This window comes from Perca fluviatilis, chromosome 8 (assembly GCF_010015445.1).
Source record: "Perca fluviatilis chromosome 8, GENO_Pfluv_1.0, whole genome shotgun sequence".
Taxonomy (NCBI): Eukaryota; Metazoa; Chordata; class Actinopteri; order Perciformes; family Percidae; genus Perca; species Perca fluviatilis.
In genome coordinates this window covers 1228932-1249796 of record NC_053119.1, presented here as the reverse complement: position 1 = coordinate 1249796, position 20865 = coordinate 1228932, and the positions used below count along the sequence as shown (strand labels likewise).

The 20865-nt window shown below is 42.2% G+C and overlaps 1 protein-coding gene across 1 annotated transcript in view; it reads left to right on the top strand.

Moving 5' to 3' along the window:
- Positions 1 to 14568: 14568 nt before the first annotated feature.
- The window catches only part of actr6 (actin related protein 6), a 30435-nt gene continuing 24138 nt past the window's right edge, over positions 14569 to 20865 (top strand). The window contains exons 1-4 of the mRNA XM_039807821.1: positions 14569 to 14773; positions 16853 to 16970; positions 17740 to 17808; positions 18706 to 18829. Of these exons, the coding sequence (XP_039663755.1) occupies positions 14706 to 14773; positions 16853 to 16970; positions 17740 to 17808; positions 18706 to 18829 (379 nt within the window). The 5' untranslated portion in view covers positions 14569 to 14705. The remainder of the gene's footprint in view (positions 14774 to 16852; positions 16971 to 17739; positions 17809 to 18705; positions 18830 to 20865) is intronic.

Genomic DNA, 20865 nt, shown 5'->3' with positions numbered 1-20865 from the left:
TGAGAAGACTACAGTATATGAGACATGCAATAATAATACAGTCAAAATATTTGAGTTTTTCTCTTAAATAAACATGTCAATAATCTACATGTCTGGCCCTCGGTGTGATTCTCATTTTCCAGTGTGGCCCTCTGGGAAACTGAGTTTGACACCCCTGCCTTTGGTGAATTTGAGGCAATGCATGCTCTTTGCAGAAAATATTACTGTTGTTCAGTGACTTTGGGGGATATTTTAAAGAATATATGTCTCACTGAATTCCTTTCAACAAAAGAAATCGGAGATAAAGAAAAAAGAAGCAGGACTTTCAACAAAAAGTAATCTCTCTTTAGAAAGAAATACATCAAACTGAACTTGCTTATGAACAACTTAAAGGAGAAATCCGGACAATTTTTACCTGAATCTTGATCACTAGATGTCACTGAGTAGTGTCGATAGGAAAAAAAAAAACTGGAGCAAACTGGAGTTGCTGCAGCTAATGGCCAGAGCTCCCAGAGCTCTAGTCTCGCGCTGAAGTCCCGTGGGAATTCAGTTGTTGCAGGAAATGGTAACTGAATTCCCACGGGACTTCAGGGTGAGACTACAGCTAGCATTCTCTAACGCTATCACTGTGCAAGCCACAGGCATCATTTGGCCCGTTTCCATGTAGTTATATTAGTCACAGATATGGTCATATAACCACCGTCTTATATTTTGCTTTGCTTTTTTATTAATAAGGGAAAAACTTCCACTAATTATCCCTGACAAAGCCCACCTGTGAAGGTAAAACCATTTCAGGTGACTACCTCATGAAGCTCATTGAGAGAACACCAAGGGTTTACAGAGTTATCAAAAAAAGCAAAGGGTGGCTACTTTGAAGAATCTAAAATATAAGACATGTTTTCAGTTATTTCACACTTTTTTGTTAAGTACATAATTCCATATGTGTTCATTCATAGTTTTGATGCCTTCAGTGAGAATCTACAATGTAAATAGTCATGAAAATAAAAAGGAAACGCATTGAATGAGGTGTGTCCAAACTTTTGGCCTGTACTGTACTTAGACTTGTCTTACTTTTATACATGCTTCATTGTCCCTTTTTTATTTTATTTTAATTATTACTATTATTTTTTTATTATTATTTCTGTCCTATACACAAATCACAATTGCACTGAAAATTGTTCTTGAAAAAATGCTAATAAACAGTTTTGAAAAATAAATAAAAAAAATGTAAGCAATATTAACCCTATTGGACTATTGGATCATATGAAAATGATATATTAATACGTTTTTTCTGTATTTCATACACATACTAGTACCACACAGGCAGTCACATGATTGATTCACACTGTCTCTGACAGACGTCAGAATTAAGCATGAGAGTGTTTTAATGTTTTAAAGCATATAAAGCATATTCTTCTGTTTGGATATGAGGCACTAATTTAGACTCATTGCAAGAATGAAGACATAAAGACTTCGTCATTCACGTGTATATTAACCTGTTGGAAACACGTGACCACCTCGGAACCAATCGCAGAACGGGATAGCTCACATTTGATTCCCTAGTTGGCCACACTCTATGTGTCTGTGTGTGTGTGTGTGAGACACATAGAGACACACACAGAGACACAAAGACACACAGACACACACACAAACAAACAGACACACACACGCACACAGGAACACACACACACACAAACAGACACACACACATACACAAAAACACACGCAAACACACACACAGACACATACAGACAGACATGCACACACACACACATACAGACAGACATGCACACACACACACACAAACAAACAGACACACACACACAGAGAGACATAGAGACACACACACAGACAGACACACACATACACGCAAACACATGCAAACACACACACACACAAACACACAGACACACATACACGCAATCACACACACACATACACACAGAGATACACACACAGAGACACACACTCACACAGCCACACACAGAAACACACAGACACACACACACACATACACACAGACACACAGAGATACACACACAGAGACACACACTCACACAGCCACACACAGAAACACACAGACACACACACACACATAGAAACACACACACACACAAACAGACACACACACAGAAACACACACACACACATACAAACAGACACAGAGACACACACACGCACACAGACACACAAACACACAGACACACAAACAGACACACTCACACACAGAGACACACACACACACCCACACGAAGAGGTTTTAGAGTCATGTAAAGGACATTGATTACTGGATAGAGAGCTGATGCCGCAAAGTTTCCTCTGATGATGAGATAAAGAAGTCATGTTTGGTAAAGTTAGTTTAGTTGCTATGGTGATATTACCAATGATGAGTGTGTGTGTGTGTGTGTGTGTTTCTGTGTATGTGTATATGTGTGTGTGTGTTTCTGTGTGTGTGTGTGTGTTTCTGTGTGTATGTATGTGTGTCTGTGTGTGTGTGTGTGTCTGTGTGTGTCTGTGTGTTTGTGTGTCTCTGTCTGTTTGTATTGTGTGTCTCTCTCACAGAGACACACAAACACACAGACACACACACAGACACACAAACAGATACACTCACACACAGAGACACACACACACATATACAGACACACACACACACACACACTCTCTCTCTGTGACTGTAACATCAGGATAATAGCCTCCTCACACTGCGAGTACATTTTCTACTTCATGGAGAAAATTAACTCCACACTGAGAGAAGGTGTGTGTGTGAGAGTGTCTCTGTGTGTGTGTGTCGCTGTGTGTGTACACTCAGAGACACACAGAGACACATACATACAGACACACACAGACACACACACATTATATTAAATGTCATTTAGCTGACCCTTTTATCCAAAGCGACTTATACAATTGCTATCTATATATATCACAGGTCACACACCTCTGGAGCAGCTAGGTGTTAGGGTTGGGTGGGGGACACATTGGGGGGTGTATTAGAGAGGGAAGAAAACCCCCCCCCCCCCCCAAAACAACAGGTGTACCCCTCCCCCCCCCCCCCCCCACAACCAAACAAACACACACACACACACAGAAAAACACACACAGACACACAAACAGAAACAGACACACACACACACAGACGCACACAGACACAAACACATAGACAGACAGATAGACAGACAGACAGACACACACACACACATATACAGACACACACACACACTCTCTCTCTCTCTGTGACTGTACCATCAGGATAATATCCTACTCACACTGCGAGTACATTTTCTGCTTCAATGCAAATTAACTCCACACTGAGAGAAGGTGTGTGTGTCTGTGTGTGTGTGTGTGTGTGTGTGTGTGACACACAGAGACAAACAGAGACACATAAACACACACACAGACACACACACACAGACACACACCCACCCCCCCTCTCCTCTCTGAATAATGTGTGTATGAAGTCACGTCAGCCTCTCTGGTTTTAGAGTCATGTAAAGGACATTGATTACTGGATAGAGAGCTGATGCTGCAAAGTTTCCTGTGATGATGAGATAAAGAAGTCATGTTTTGGTAAAGTTAGTTTAATTGCTATGGTGATATTACCAATAGTATGGTGCAATGTCCCAGAACTCTAATTACAACACTCCCAACTCATCATACTTATAAATCATTAAATCTTTCATGTAAAGCAACAGATTCTCCTTCATTTGGCTCCCAAACATCTTTCACTACAAGACCAATGATTCAACCTCTCAGTTACACACACACACACACACACACACACACACACACACAAACACACACACACATACACACACAAACACATATATATACAGACACAGAAAGACAAACACACACACACAAACATACACACACACACACACAGATTTGCACACACACACACACACACACACACAGTTACATATGGCTGGAGAAAATGCGAACCCAAAATCCAGAGGTGGAAACTGAGGATAGTTTTGATGTTTTAATTTTTTTTTAAAGCAATAAAACCAAAAGAGTCCTGGAAACATGCAGACAAAACGGGAATCCAAAAATAAAGTCCAAGAAAAACAGAAACTCAACACGAACCGGGAAGACAAACAACACGGGAATACAAGACTGGTGACAAGACACAATGATCTGACAAAGGACAAGGGGAAACACAAAGACTAAATACACAGGCTAACGAGGAAACACGAGACAGGTGACACAAGGCTGGGACACAGGTGAAACACATTAGGGCTGGGCAGAACAATCAAAAAAGGTGGGAAAACACAAGACAAGACAGAAAACCAAGGGGGGTAAGCGAGTGTCTGGAATGAGTAGCTTCTATGGCGCCATTTTGATGCTAACAAGTGATCACCTCCCGTTAGCATCCCATTGACTCCCATTCATTCTGACGTCACTTTGACAGAGAATAACTTTACATCTGAAGAGTTTAAAGACTCTATTTGTCCGTTGTTTATTTCTAAAGAAACATGACAATTAGTGTGTCTCAAATTGCGCACTTCCCGTAGTGCACTAAGGGAAGTGCACTTCGTACACTATGTACTTACTTGCATAGTGCGTAAAATTTGACGGAGGAGTATTGTCTCAAATCGCGCACTGCCTTTTGTACTTACCGGAAGTGACGATCAAAACATCTCAGTCCTCCTCCTTCTTCTTCTGTGAAGTTGTGAATTATACCCAGGGCAGAGCATTCCCACCACCTGTTGTCACCATACATTTCTGCCTTGTTCATCAAAATGAATGTGATTGTTTTTATTGTTGCCCTCTGTTTTATGCAACCGTAAACATCCAGGTATGATGATATTCATGCTTTTGCTCTTAATTCATTGTAAACAAAAATAAATAACCACAAATGGCCATTTTGAGTTATTTAGCAAAATTGGAGCAATTAAAATGGTGTCCAACTGACATATAACGTTAACATAGGAAATAGTCATATTATATGTTTATATAAAGGGTGTTTATTGCAATAGCTATTAATTACAGTGAAAATACAAGAGTGAAAGCAGAGGCAACACAATAGACATTTAAATAGATGCTATTGTTCTATTCATTGCTGGCCCTGTATTTTGATGGGGAAAGTGATACGAGGGTGGACTTCAGACTCTCCAGGGGGATCCTTTAACGGTACATCCTCGGCACGGCGTGGGACCCGTCATCGAGGCCCTTGTCTTCCTCTTTTGGCTCGCCAGCGGTACATCTGATCGTGGTTTAGCCAGAGCCTTTGCACACTGACAGTGCACCGTGCTGTCCACAAGACCAGCAGGGAAATCCTCTCTCTCCTCCCCCAGGTCGTTCTCCTTCCAGCAGAGGAGGACTTCCCTCAAGTTGGCAGCATTGTCCGTGTCCCTAACGATTATATCAGTCAGATCAGGACAGAAACAGCTCTGTTAATATGATATAACATAGCATACATTAACGTACTGTAACATTACTACTAACGTTGGCAGCTTAATGTATATTTACCAGATCACACATCTAACGCTAAAATCGTCTGCAGTGAGGACGATAGTTTAAAAACAACAACCGTATACCACAACAACAAAAGCGTTAGCTAGGTTATAACTTATTTGCCAGTGGTTAAACCAAAGAGTATAGAAGAATCGGTAACCGCCGCTGTTAGCTAGCTAAGGTTAGCTAAAGCTAGCGTGTATAACCGTCAAATTACGATGCAAATAAACGTTATAATTCGCGGTAAAGAAATCATCACTGACTGCAAAATTAACCACACATACATAAACAGGTTGCGTATATGTTAAACAAGTATAGCAAAAAGACTAATGTTGAACTTACATTTGGGTCTCGCTGTCCGCGATATTAGGCCCGCCATTATCGAAAGTTTTTCACCTTTTGTTAGCTCCGCCCCTTCCGCTACGTAGCCAAGATGGCGACAGTTGAGTGTGGAAAGTGTCCATCGATCCACACTCAACTTTTTCACCGTTATGAGTGCACCATCCGGGTACTTGTAGTGCACTGCATTTACCACACTTCGACGAGTGAAATTTTGAGTGTACTCAAATAGTTAGTGTAAGTACAGAAGTGCGCGATTTGAGACACACCAAATGTATAAAAGGCTCCATTACCTTGTAGCTCACGTTATGGCTCCGTAGCAGACGCTTTTATAACAATAGGCTAACGATTGGGTCATAACCACGAGACTTACTGTCTTGAAAGTAGAGTAGAGGAATTACCGTATAGTACAGGAGAAGCTCACAGGCAGTTTGGACTTCCATTAGCTGTTTAGGTTTAATGACTAATGTTAACTAGCATGTTAGTGATCAGTAATTACTAATGTTAACTAGCATGTTAGTGATCAGTAATTACTAATGTTAACTAGCATGTTAGTGATCAGTAATTAGCCTGTGCCTATGTTACCTCCTTACATATACCTACGCTCTCCGTCTCTGTGAGATTGGGAATGATTGAGATTTCTCTCGGCACAGCTACCAGAAGACTTCACACTTTCAGACAGGTTGCTCACGTCACATCTACGTCTTCAAGCTCAGTTGGAGGCTGCTCAGTAACGCTCAGCCAGCACCGGGAAAGAGACTTCTGATATCCTTCACTGGTCTCAGACCAGAGACACAGGGTCTGCTGGTCCATTTTATATATGTCAATGGAAAAAAGAGGCCATTTATATACACAGATACACACTCTCACAGACACACATAGACACACACAGAGACACACACACAGAGACAAACACACAGACACACACTCTCTCTCACACACACACACACACACACACACACACACACACACACACACACACACAGACACACACACAGAGACACACAGAGACACACACACACAGACACACACACACAGAGACACACAGAGACACAAACAGAGAGACACACACACACACACACACACACACACACACACACACACAGACACACACACACACACACACACAGAGACACACACACACACACACACACAGACACACACAGACACAGAGACACACACACACAGACACACACAGACACAGAGACACACACACACAGAGTCACACACACAGAGACACACACACACACACTCTCTCTCTCACAAACACAGACACACACAGAGACACAAAGAGACACAAAAACACATAGACGCCGAGACACACACACATACAGAGACACACACACACAGACACACAGAGACACACACACACAGACACACACTCTCTCACACACACACACACAGAGACACACACAGACAGACACACATAGACACACACACACACTCTCTCACACAAACACACACACACACAGAGACACAAAGGACACGAAACACAGAGACACACAGAGACACACAGGAACACACACACACAGAGACACAAGAGACACACAAAAGAGACACACACACAAAGACACAAAGAGACACACAAACCAACACACACACAGAGACACAAAGAGACACAAAACACAAAGACACACAGAGACACACAAGAACACAAACCGAACACACACACACAGAGACACACAAACAGAGACACACACACAGACACAACCCAAACCCAGGACACACACACAGAACAGAAGGACACAAACACAGAGACACACACAGAGACACAGAGACACACAAACACAGAGACACACACACACAGGACACACAAGGACACACACACACACAAATACACAAAGGAGACCACAAACACAGAGACACAAACCACGGGACACACACACACACAAAACACAGACACACACAGGACACACACACACAAGACACACACACACACAGACACAGGACACAAAGGACACACACACGAGACACAGACACACACACCAGACACAGGAGACACACAAACACAGAGACACACACACACAGAGACAACACACAACACAGACACAGACACACACACAGAGACAACACACACACAGACACGGACACACAAACACAGAGACACACACACACAGGACACAGAGACACACACACACAAACCACACAGAGACCGACAGACACCACACACAGAGACACACAGGACACAAAGAGACACACACACGGGACACGGGACACACACACACCAGACACAGGGACACACAAACACAGAGACACACACACAGACAAAGAGAGACACACAAACACAGAGACACACACACACGAGACACAAAAGACACACAGACACGAGACACACACACGAAAAGACACACACACACAGGACACACACACCGAAAAGAGGACACACAACACAGGACACACCACGACAAGGGAGGACACACAAACACAGGAACACACACAGGACCAGGAGACACACAACACGAGACACACACGACCCAGGGACACACAACCGGGACACACACACACAAGGGACACACAGAGCACGAGACACACACGACAAGGGGGACACACAGACACGGGACACCACACACACAGAGACCACAAAGAGACACACACACACAGACACAGAGACACACAAACACAGAGACACACACACAGACAAAGAGAGACACACACAAACAGAGACACACACCGAGACAAAGAGACACACAAACACAGAGACACACACACACGAGACACAAAGAGACACACAAACACGGGACACACACACACAGACACGAGAGACACACAAACACAGGGACACACACACAGACAAAGAGACACACAAACACAGAGACACACAGACAAGGGAGACACACAAACCACACAGACACAGAGACACAAAGAGACACACACACAGAGACACACACAGAGACACAAAGAGACACACACACATAGACACACACAGAGACACAAAGAGACACACACACAGAGACACAAAGAGACACACAAACACAGAGACACACACACACAGAGACACACACACACACACACAGAGAGACACACAAACACAGAGACACACTCACAGAGACACACACAGACAGACACACATAGACACACACACACAGAGACACACACTCTCTCACAAACAAACACACACACACACAGAGACACAAAGAGACACGAAAACACAGAGACACACAGAGACACACAGAGACACACACACACAGAGACACACAGAGACACACAAACACAGAGACACACACACACAAAGACACAAAGAGACACACAAACACAAACACACACAGAGACACAAAGAGACACAAAAACACAGAGACACACAGAGACACACAGAGACACACAAACACAGAGACACACACACACAGAGACACACAAACAGAGACACACACACAAATACACAAAGAGACACACAAACACAGAGAGACACACAAACACAGAGACACACACACACACACAGACACAGAGACACACAAACACAGAGACACACACACAGAGACACAAAGAGACACAAAAACACAGAGACACACACAGAGACACACAGAGACACACAAACACAGAGACACACACACACAGAGACACACAAACAGAGACACACACACACACAAATACACAAAGAGACACACAAACACAGAGACACACAAACACAGAGACACACACACACACAAACACAGAGACACACAAACACAGAGACACACACACACAGAGACACACAAACAGAGACACACACACACACAGACACAGAGACACAAAGAGACACACACACAGAGACACAGAGACACACACAGACACAGAGACACACAAACACAGACACAGAGACACACAAACACAGAGACACACACACAGAGACACAGAGACACACACACACAGAGACACAAAGAGACACACAAACACAGAGACACACACACAGACAAAGAGAGACACACAAACACAGAGACACACACACACAGAGACACAAAGAGACACACAAACACAGAGACACACACACAGACAAAGAGAGACACACAAACACAGAGACACACACACACACAGAGACACAGAGACACACAAACACAGAGACACACACACACAGAGACACACAAACACACAGAGACACAGAGACACACACACACACAGAGACACAGAGACACACAAACACAGAGACACACACACACAGAGACACACAAACAGAGACACACACACACAGACACAGAGACACAAAGAGACACACACACAGAGACACAGAGACACACACACACAGAGACACACACACACAGAGACACACAAACACACAGACACAGAGACACACACACACACAGAGACACAGAGACACACAAACACAGAGACACACACACACAGAGACACACAAACAGAGACACACACACACAGACACAGAGACACAAAGAGACACACACACAGAGACACAGAGACACACACACACAGACACAGAGACACACAAACACAGACACAGAGACACACAAACACAGAGACACACACACAGAGACACAGAGACACACACACACAGAGACACAAAGAGACACACAAACACAGAGACACACACACAGACAAAGAGACACACAAACACAGAGACACACACACACAGAGACACAAAGAGACACACAAACACAGAGACACACACACACAGACACAAAGAGACACACAAACACAGAGACACACACACAGACAAAGAGAGACACACAAACACAGAGACACACACACACAGAGACACAAAGAGACACACACACAGAGACACACACAGAGACACAAAGAGACACACACACATAGACACACACAGAGACACAAAGAGACACACAAACACAGATACACACAGACACAGAGAGATACACAAACACAGAGACACAAAGAGACACACACACACAGACACAGAGACACACAAACACAGAGACACACACACACACACACACACACCCTCTCTGAATAATGTGTGTATGAAGACCAGTCAGTGTGGTTTTAGAGTCATGTAAGGACATTGATTACTGGATAGAGAGCTGATGCTGCAACGTTTCCTCTGATGCTGAGATAAAGAAGTCATGCTTGTTAACAGATAAAGAGCAGCAGCTGATGAGGGTTGTCATGGTGATCTGATGAGGGTTGGTGTAGAGCGTATATGAGCTGAGTGGTGTCAGTGTTTGTCGACCTCGGAGCAGAATGGCTGCAGTCACAGAGCTCTCCTTCCTGCTGTTTGCTCTCATCAACAACATCCATGCACAAGAACCGATCATCATCCGACAGGAAAGGACCAATTACACCTTCATCCTCCCCGAGAACACCGACTCCTGCCTGATCTCCAGATGTGTTGGTGAGGAGCAGCTTGTCCTGTGGAACACCTCTGACCTCTGGTCCAACACCTCTGACCTCTGGTCCAACAGCTCTGACCTCTGGTCCAACAGCTCCTCAGTACCTCAACACCTGAAACAACGACTTGTCAACTCGGTGAATACTTCTTCTTACACCATCCTCCACCTGACCCATTCAGACTCCGGCCGGTACCGAGAGGAGTGTTGGACTGAGGGCAACGTGACGCATGACAACAACTTCACTATTACTGTTTGTACTACTTCAATAGATGGGAAATATAGTGGTTATGCAGTGAGACTTGGAGAAACAGGGGATGTGCCATGTGAGGGAGCAGCTGATAATCTGGATGTCCAGTGGCTCAAACGGGACTCTAGATATGATTATAGAACATGGAGCAGAGTTTTTGGGGACAATACGACATCAGTGATGGACAATGTTAGAGGAAGATACCAAGTGGTGACAAACATATCAGCTCTTCGTGTTTCCAACGTCACAGCAACAGACTTTACAGACTACAGATGTCTGGTGATGAACCAACAGCAGTGTGTTGGCAGTTACACTGTAGAGTTGAAACTACGATTTGAGATAATCTACCGCTCAGTGGGAGAGACCGCTGTGTTGCCGTGCTCTATCACTGACTCCACTGATGAACAGCCCCCACGTTGGTCTGAATGGATCTCTGGCCAAGAACTGCACAACCAGACTGATCCTTCAGTCGACCAAAACTACTCGCTGGTGTTTTCATCTCTAATGTTAAATCAATCAGGTGTGTACTACTGTGAAGCCTCTATGAGACAGCAATGGTATGATCTGATTGTGTGTCCCAAATTTGGCCCCCCTGCTGTAGAGCTTTTCTCAGAGGGAGAAGAAGTCACTCTCAGATGCATAGCTTGGAGAAAGGATAAGTGGCATGGTTGGTTTATCAAGTCGAACCGAACAGAGGGAAGAATCTTTAGTGTAACGTCTGATCTGAGAATGAGCAGAGTGAGCTGGTACCATGATAATGGGAACCTGGTTATCTCTAATATCTCAGTGGGAGACGCAGGGGAGTACTGGTGTGCAGTTATTGACCAAGATGATTATCAGTGTGAGTCAACAGAGAGAACTGTGTTAGTGTACATGGAGCCCTTTGGGATTTACTCCACCTTCTTCAAAGTGCGATGCTCAGTGCTCAGTGTCCTGCTGCTGATGCTCTGTGCTGCTGTAGTCGCTGTGAACCTGAGGACACGGAGAGGAGCGCAGCTTTCAGCTCACACACACACTTAATATGTATATATGATCATTTCATCACTGGCTTTAATACAGCCTGGTATACACTGGCTTTAATACAGCCTGGTATACACTGGCTTTAATACAACCTGGTATACACTGGCTTTAATACAGCCTGGTATACACTGGCTTTAATACAACCTGGTATACACTGGCTTTAAAACAAGGGATGGGACACATTCATGCAGAGAAAACATTTAAACTAGAACACAAAAGACAAAAACAACAAACAGAAATGATGGGAAATAAGACATAAATACCCAATGATTATTATTATAATAGTATAAAATATGTTTTGAATGTTAGAAGGTAACCTTTGATCCTGACAGGGTGCAGATGTACCTTATTGTCTGTATTATTATGTTGTGTATATATAGATGATATAATATTGTATATATATTGAGTTAGTTGATCTTTTCTTGATGTTATTGTGGATGTGTGTGATTATAGGAGGGGGGGCTGCTTTGTTAGGCGACATTGGTTAAATAGTTTAACATGTTGGGAATTCATTTTTTAACATTACTGTCACCTAGGAGTTTTATTACAAATCATTTTACCTTTATCTGTGTGTGTGTGTGTGTGTCTCTGTGTGTGTGTGTGTGTGTGTGTTCCAGATGTTTTATTTTAAATCTAAAGATTATGTGATGTTGTATATTATATATGAAGGAATTTGAATTGTCTTTAATGCATTTATAATAGTTGTAACTTGCAGTGTTGTCAGTGTTATAAACTTGTCATTACATCTTGGTCTATATCTATAATCTATCATCTGTATAATAAACATTATTAATGAACAGTTAAACTTGCTCTGATTGTGATTTCTGATTAATTATTATAAGCAACATATCTCTTTCGGTCTGTAAAATGTTTCTTATGTTAACTTTCAGTAAGTAAAGTTGATTTCTAGAGCACATTTAAACATTAACCTCTCCAAAGTGCTGAATAATAAATGTGTCTTTATCACAGATATAAAAACAGAAATGGAGGGAGCACATCTGATATGTGCAGGCAGCAGCTTCCACCGTCGTGGAGCAGCAGCTGAAAGGCTCTGTCCATATTTGGCAGTTTTCAGATGATCTGTATCAGTGTTTTATTATAAAGTTAATGAAATAAAAGGTGTTCTACTTTATCTCAGCTACAGCTCTGAGTCTCTCCCTCTGCTCCCGTTTACCTCACCACTGAGTCTCCCTTCATGTCCCGCCCACAACACTATCTGGTTGGTAGATGTTAGACGAGTATCAGCCAATCAGCACTGACCACTGAGTCTCACTTCATGTCCCGCCCACAACACTATCTGGTTGGTAGATGTTAGACGTGTATCAGCCAATCAGCACTGACCACTGAGTCTCACTTCATGTCCCGCCCACAACACTATCTGGTTGGTAGATGTTAGTCGAGTATCAGCCAATCAGCACTCACCATGCTGCCTGAGACGTCCAGGAGTTTAAACAGCTGGAGTTTACAGCGTTTAAAGCTGTGGGAAGCAGTTTGTTTTGGGCGTCATTGGGCAGAAATCCCGTAATAATCTTTCAGCATGTTGTAATTCAAGTGTTTTAGGAAAAAAATAGACTCCTGCATCTCCTCTTGGCTCTGTTTTCAGGCTGTCTCTGTGTGTGTGTGTGTGTGGTGTGTGTGTGTGTGTGTGTGTGTGTCTGTCTGTCTGTGTGTGTGTGTATCTGTCTGTGTGTGTGTATGTATATATATGTGTGTGTGTGTGTGTGTGTCTGTCTGTGTGTGTGTGTGTCTGTCTGTGTGTGTGTGTGTGTGTCTCTGTGTGTGTGTATGTATATATGTGTGTGTGTGTGTGTGTGTGTGTGTGTGTGTTGTGTGTGTGTGTGTTGTGTGTGTCTGTTTTCAGGCTTTAGATAACGTGATGGAGACTTTGTCCAATCACAGGTAATTTCAGAGAAAAGTATGATTTTTTTTCTGTATACACTCTTTAATTTACACTCCACCATGAATCCACAATTTAAAAAAAAACTGTTAATAAAGCTTTGGCAGATTTGGGTATTTATTTGTGTATTGTATATGTAATTTGCAGTTTTAAAATCAAACCTATTTTACATTTATTTAGTTAAATATTCACTCATTTTCATTTTATTTCAATAGGTTTTTGCGGAGGAACTCAACTAGAAGAGACATGTTTCCGCCCGAACATTTACATCTAGGTGGATTTCCTTAAACCTCGTATCTGATTGGCTATACCAACCGCCAATGAACATAAAGGAAAGGAAGGAGAAGGCCTGATTGGCTGTCTCAGATCCGGAAACAGACGAGTAAATGATAATGGCGGATTGTTGTTTTCTCGAAAGTGTAGAACTCATGTGTTTTGTTTAAGTTGCTGTGGAATAAAATAAGACTTTTTCTTTAGTACAGGCAATACAATGGCCACCTTAGTTCTGGACAACGGAGCCTATACGGCGAAAATAGGATACAGTCAGGAGAAAGTCAGGTAAGTTCACTTATGTTAGCACTGTGGCTAACGTTACTGCTAATAATAATAATAATAATACGCTCGGTCCAGCTAGCTAATCTATTTTAAACAAGCCCACCGGTAATTATCTGTATTATAGCGTTACAATATACGTAAAATCAATGACGTTAATGTGACGCATTGTCCAGTCTGACATACGTAGCGCCGTTCCGTTCTCTTGGACGGAGAGCCGAACGCCAAACTCCGTTCAGAAAAAGCTCAGTTTTATGTTCTCGAGGGGTTTAAATACATAAATTCCCGATGCAGGGCTTCTTTTAAGACCAAATATGAAGCTTCGGGGCTCTAACTTAAACTCGGCACAGGTTGAATACACCAACTAGTAATATCTTCGGAGTTGCAGCAGGGTATTTTAGGGTTTTGTTCAGTTTTAGATTGATTTGCCAGACATTCAAAAATACGGCATGTTATTGTGTAAATGTGTTGTGTTCTCACTAGAGGTGTGAGTCTTCACTGATGTCCCGATTCCATTACGATTATCATGTCAGCGATTCGATATCTCGATGCATCAGGATGCGTCAAATCCATGTTTCTATTAAAGCCATGTAGGATATTTAATTCAGAGCTTTTCAAGCTTCAGAAACCAAACATTCTGCAGTGCTCTAATACTAAATAACTTGGATACAGAAACCTATACAGCACTGAGCACATGGCACCTCCTGAATGTGTTAGCATACCAGAATATGTAAACAGAAATGTTGTTAGGTCTACATTAAATTATAAACAGAAATGTTGTTAGGCCTACATTACATTATAAACAGAAATGTTGTTAGGCCTACATTACATTATAAACAGAAATGTTGTTAGGCCTACATTACATTATAAACAGAAATGTTGTTAGGCCTACATTACATTATAAACAGAAATGTTGTTAGGCCTACATTACATTATAAACAGAAATGTTGTTAGGCCTACATTACATTATAAACAGAAATGTTGTTAGGCCTACATTACATTATAAACAGAAATGTTGTTAGGCCTACATTACATTATAAACAGAAATGTTGTTAGGTCTACATTAAATTATAAACAGAAATGTTGTTAGGCCTACATTACATTATAAACAGAAATGTTGTTAGGTCTACATTAAATTATAAACAGAAATGTTGTTAGGCCTACATTACATTATAAACAGAAATGTTGTTAGGCCTACATTACATTATAAACAGAAATGTTGTTAGGCCTACATTACATTATAAACAGAAATGTTGTTAGGCCTACATTACATTATAAACAGAAATGTTGTTAGGCCTACATTACATTATAAACAGAAATGTTGTTAGGCCTACATTACATTATAAACAGAAATGTTGTTAGGCCTACATTACATTATAAACAGAAATGTTGTTAGGCCTACATTACATTATAAACAGAAATGTTGTTAGGTCTACATTAAATTGTAAACAGAAATAATGGATTATGAGCCGGCCGATTATCGATGCAGCATCGTCCACGTCCACGATTCCATGCATCGATTATTTTGATTTATTTCAACACCTCTAGTTCTCACTTTGTCTTGTGTTCTTGGGGTTTCCTCCTGTAATCCTGTAAAGCACTTTGTGACCTCTGTCTGTTAAAAGATCTCTCTAAATACATTGTACTTTCACTAGTCAAGTTAACGTTGAACAAAAGCTAAACTTTCGTCATGAACTAGAAGACTCAGGCTCTATTCCAGGCACTTGTAATGACATTTTGGACATGTTAAGAGGCTAAAAGCACGTTTAAAACGTGCCCTGTTTCAGCCTCCTGGGTGCTAACACTAGCAGGGGGATAACAGGGGGATTGGTTTTGTTTTTCTTGCTATTGACAGAAACTCCAAATTTCCAAACAACATTGCTACGTGTTGAAATCGACTGGAATTCTCCTTTTTAATGTGATCCTTTTGCAGTCCCCTACACCTGTATTTAAACATAATAGCTTCCTTATAAAAACTAATAATGGGACGTCAGAGCTAACTCACCTAGTGTGCATCCAATAATCAGATCACAAAGACCTTCTGTCTCTCTCTTTTCTCTCTCTTCTCTCTCTTCTCTCCATCAGTGTTATTCCAAACTGCCAGTTTCGCTCCAAGACGTCCAGATTAAAAACCTTCACGGCCAACCAGCTCGATGAGATCAAAGATCCTTCCGGTCTCTTCTACATCCTCCCCTTCCAGAAGGTGAGAGAAAGTAGTGTAACGTAGGGCTGTACAATTAATCTAAATTTAATCGTGATTATGATTTTGGCTGCCAACGATCACAAAAACAGAATAATCGAGAAAAACAATTATTTTGCTCATTGCATTTTGCAAGTTAACTCTTATTTTCTCTTTTGTGTTCTGAATGAAAAAATAAAGTTTGAATAGGAAAGGATTATGGCAAAGTTCACAGTTGTATATGTTTGTTTTTTTGTACTGTTGATTTATGTAACTTTTTCCACTGTTTTTTAAGTTCAATTATTGGAACATCTTTCCAGAAGTCAACGATTAATTGTGTTAAATTATCGTGATTTCAGTATTGACCGAAATAATCGTGATTTATATTTTTTCCCATAATCGAGCAGCCCTAGTGTAATGGCAAAAATTACATTAAAGCATGATTCCTTTATATATATTTTTTTGTGCTTTGCATTTCTTACAATACTGAAAGAGAGTTTATCCCATTCCCACATGTTGATTCTATGACGTCTCTTGAGTTTTAGCGGTATCTTTATCTTTATGTTGCCTGTGAGAAATGCCAAGTCATCTTTAGACCAGAACATGTGTGATTGTCACTCCCTTTTTCTTGTTGTGCATATAAGTTCAGTGTTTCTGTTCACTTATTTGAAGAAACTTTTCCACGCTGAGCTGATGTGCTTTTTGTGAAACTGTGTTCCTCTAATAGTTGCTATAACTATATAGTTTCAGAGACTCTTTCTCATGATCTCTCCCCTGTTCTCTCTCTCTTCAGGGTTATCTGGTGAACTGGGACGTCCAGAGGAAAGTGTGGGATCACCTGTTTGGAAAGGAGATGTTTAAGGTTTATAGTTTGCTTCATTTTTGTCCCCAAAAAAACTGCGACTGCGACCGCACCTGGCGTAGATACTTGGCTGGGTGCTGGATCCTAAAAGTGAATAATCCTAAATAAAGCTACTAGGACAGCACTCCAATTTGGTATTATTTATTGCGACACAACAAACGTTTCGGGCAATTACAAACAATACTCCACACACAGTTGGGTTTAATTATACAACCAATACTGCACAGGTGGAGTTTGGTTTTGTCCTCAATGTCTTGTCTTTACTAGGGATGCACCGAATCCAGATTTTCAGGATTCAGGCTGAATCCTGAACCCCCTGGTTGAGATGGTGCTGACTCCTCCTCCCATCCTCAGTCCATGAACCCAGTAAACACATGAATGAAGTAAACAGGGACTGTCCTTCCTTTGCTGTACCTGAAGTTGCTGCATTCTGGCTGCTGTCTGGAGATTCGCCGTTCGCAACTTCGTATTCTTTCAGATGTTTCAGACCAGATGTTGTAACAGCGGCCATGTTGTGTATAGTTTAGGGTCCTCGCCACCACCAGACCAATCAGCATTGAACAGATTGAACATGTAGCTGGACTTGAATGGCCTTCTTTTGACTGAAAGTTCTGCCAAACAACAACTTGTTCTGCTCACCAGATCCATGTCCACTTTCTCACAGCCTGCTGCATTGAACGCTCCACATACGTAAACACCTTCCCGTAATCAACGGCGCCGTCACTACGGCGACCAGCGTAGCGCGCCGAGTGCGAGCGTAGGGTTTGGTTCCCTGGGGAAAAAAGTCTAAGGTTCAGCAGAAACCGAGCCCCGTCAAAAAGCCCAAATATTATGTAAATGTAGGATATATTTTTCATCACATTGCCTGCTAATCTTATCCGTGCGCTTTGCGTCCAGGTGGATTTCGCCGACACCAGCGTGGTCATCACCGAGCCGTACTTCAACTTCTCGTCCATCCAGGAGTCGATGAACGAGATCCTGTTTGAGGAGTACCAGTTCCAGTCCGTTCTCAGGATAAACGGTGAGTCAGACACTTCCTGCTCCTCTTTAAAGTAAAGGGCACTCTAAATATATATACAACACTATTGTTAAAAAGGACCAGAGCTGATCAAAGATTATTGGATTAGTTTTCAACTAGAGTTAGAGAGTTATCTCAAGACACTTTCCACATAGAGTAGGTCTAGACCACACTTTAATTTATTATTATAATAATAATAATTATTATAATAATAATCCAAGGAAAACTGTGGGGCAAGAAAACCTAAAGACTCCAGGGAATAATCTCCCAGAGATGAGTTAGAAACAACTATTTCTGGGACATGGATACACACAGATGGATAGAGAGAGGAGAGAGGAGCTCAGTGAGTCAAAGGAAGTCCCCCAGCAGTCTAAAACTATAACAGCAGAACTAAGATCTGGTCCAGGACAGCCCTGATCCAGCTCTATCAGGGTAGGTAGATTAATCTGACGACTATGAAGAGGAGGGGTGCCAAAGTTATCCTTTTCATAGTTCAAATTGTTCACCTCTTCTATATCCTGCCCTTGGTAGAGTAGTGTTTTCTTGATCGTTTGTGTGTGTTGTTTTGTGTGTGTGTGTTTTGTTTTTTTGTGTGTGTGTGTTTTGTGTGTTTTTGGTTTTTTTTTTTGTGGTGTGTTGTGTGTATGTGTTTTATGGTGAATGTGTGTGTGTGTGTGTGTGTGTGTGTGTGTGTGTGTGTGGTGTGTGTTGTTTGTTTGTGTGTGTGTGTGTGTGTGTGTGTGTGTGTTTTAATCTCTGGTGAATGTGTGTGTGTGTGTGTGTGTGTGTGTGTGTGTGTGTGTGTGTGTGTGTGATGTGTTTACTCTGGTGATGTGTGTGTGTGTGTGTGTGTGTGTGTGTGTGTGTGTGTGTGTGTGTGTGTGTGTGTGTAATCTGTTGTGTGTGTGTGTGTGTGTGTGTGTGTGTGTGTGTGTGTGTGTGATGTGTTTTAATCTCTGGTGAATGTGTGTGTGGTGTGTGTGTGTGTGTGTGTGTCCGTCCTGCAGCTGGCTCTCTCAGCGCTCATCACTACTTCCACACCAAACCCTCCGAGCTGTGCTGCTTGGTGGTGGACAGCGGCTTCTCCTTCACTCACATCGCCCCCTACTGCCGCAGCAAGAAGATGAAGGATTAGCTGAGGGCATCCCGCGAGGTAATTGTGGAGGGCTTGCAGCATGTCGCTAACCCACTTCAGTGACTATGCTTTATTAAGCCGCCACGGAATATGGCTCGCTACTATCGGCTCTCTAAACATTCGCATACAACCCGCTTCCATGTGTGAGCAGGAGAGTTACGCCTGACGCAGACGGACAACTTTTTAAGACGCCCATAATGGGTCCTCTGAGAATCTCTAATTATCTCGGCTACTTTCACCGCCAACAAAAGATATTATATCTATGGTTTTCACCGCCATTAATAAAACTTCTACTTTGTTTACTTCTGGTATACTGCTCGCAGGCTTTGCATTGACATATATAGAACTATATTATTATAGTGGCACAATATTATTATTATAATTCATGTTTTCACATACAAGAAGTGCCTCTGCCCAAAAGACCGCATTCCTTTGGCTTAATAGAAATTAGCTAGAACACAAATCAATGTTCCTTGTGATGGGGATAGCGCCGACACGCTTACATGACCACAAATTTCAGGTTAGAAAGGGGTAACTCCAGGTAGCATATTCAGGTTTTAAAACCGAATATGAGCATATTCGGTTTTTGCCGTGTTAACATGTACGTGGGTGACCGGTTATGCTAATATTCCGGCCGAAACGTCATTGGCTGCATGTAACGTAGCTTCATTGTTCCAGAATAAATCAACCAAACGTTTACTTACACTTCCCGCTTCTGTATTTTGCTTCTCCAGGATCGTCGTGGAGTGGAACGACACCAACCACCTGGAATGGAGATCACATCACACCGGCAACGCTCTCGGCAACCTTGTTATCTGTCTCACGGAGCTGTGGAGGGAAGGTCTGGCTACACCACAGATGGATTCTCCTGGGATAGAGAAACCCTCCGGGCTTTTTAAAACCA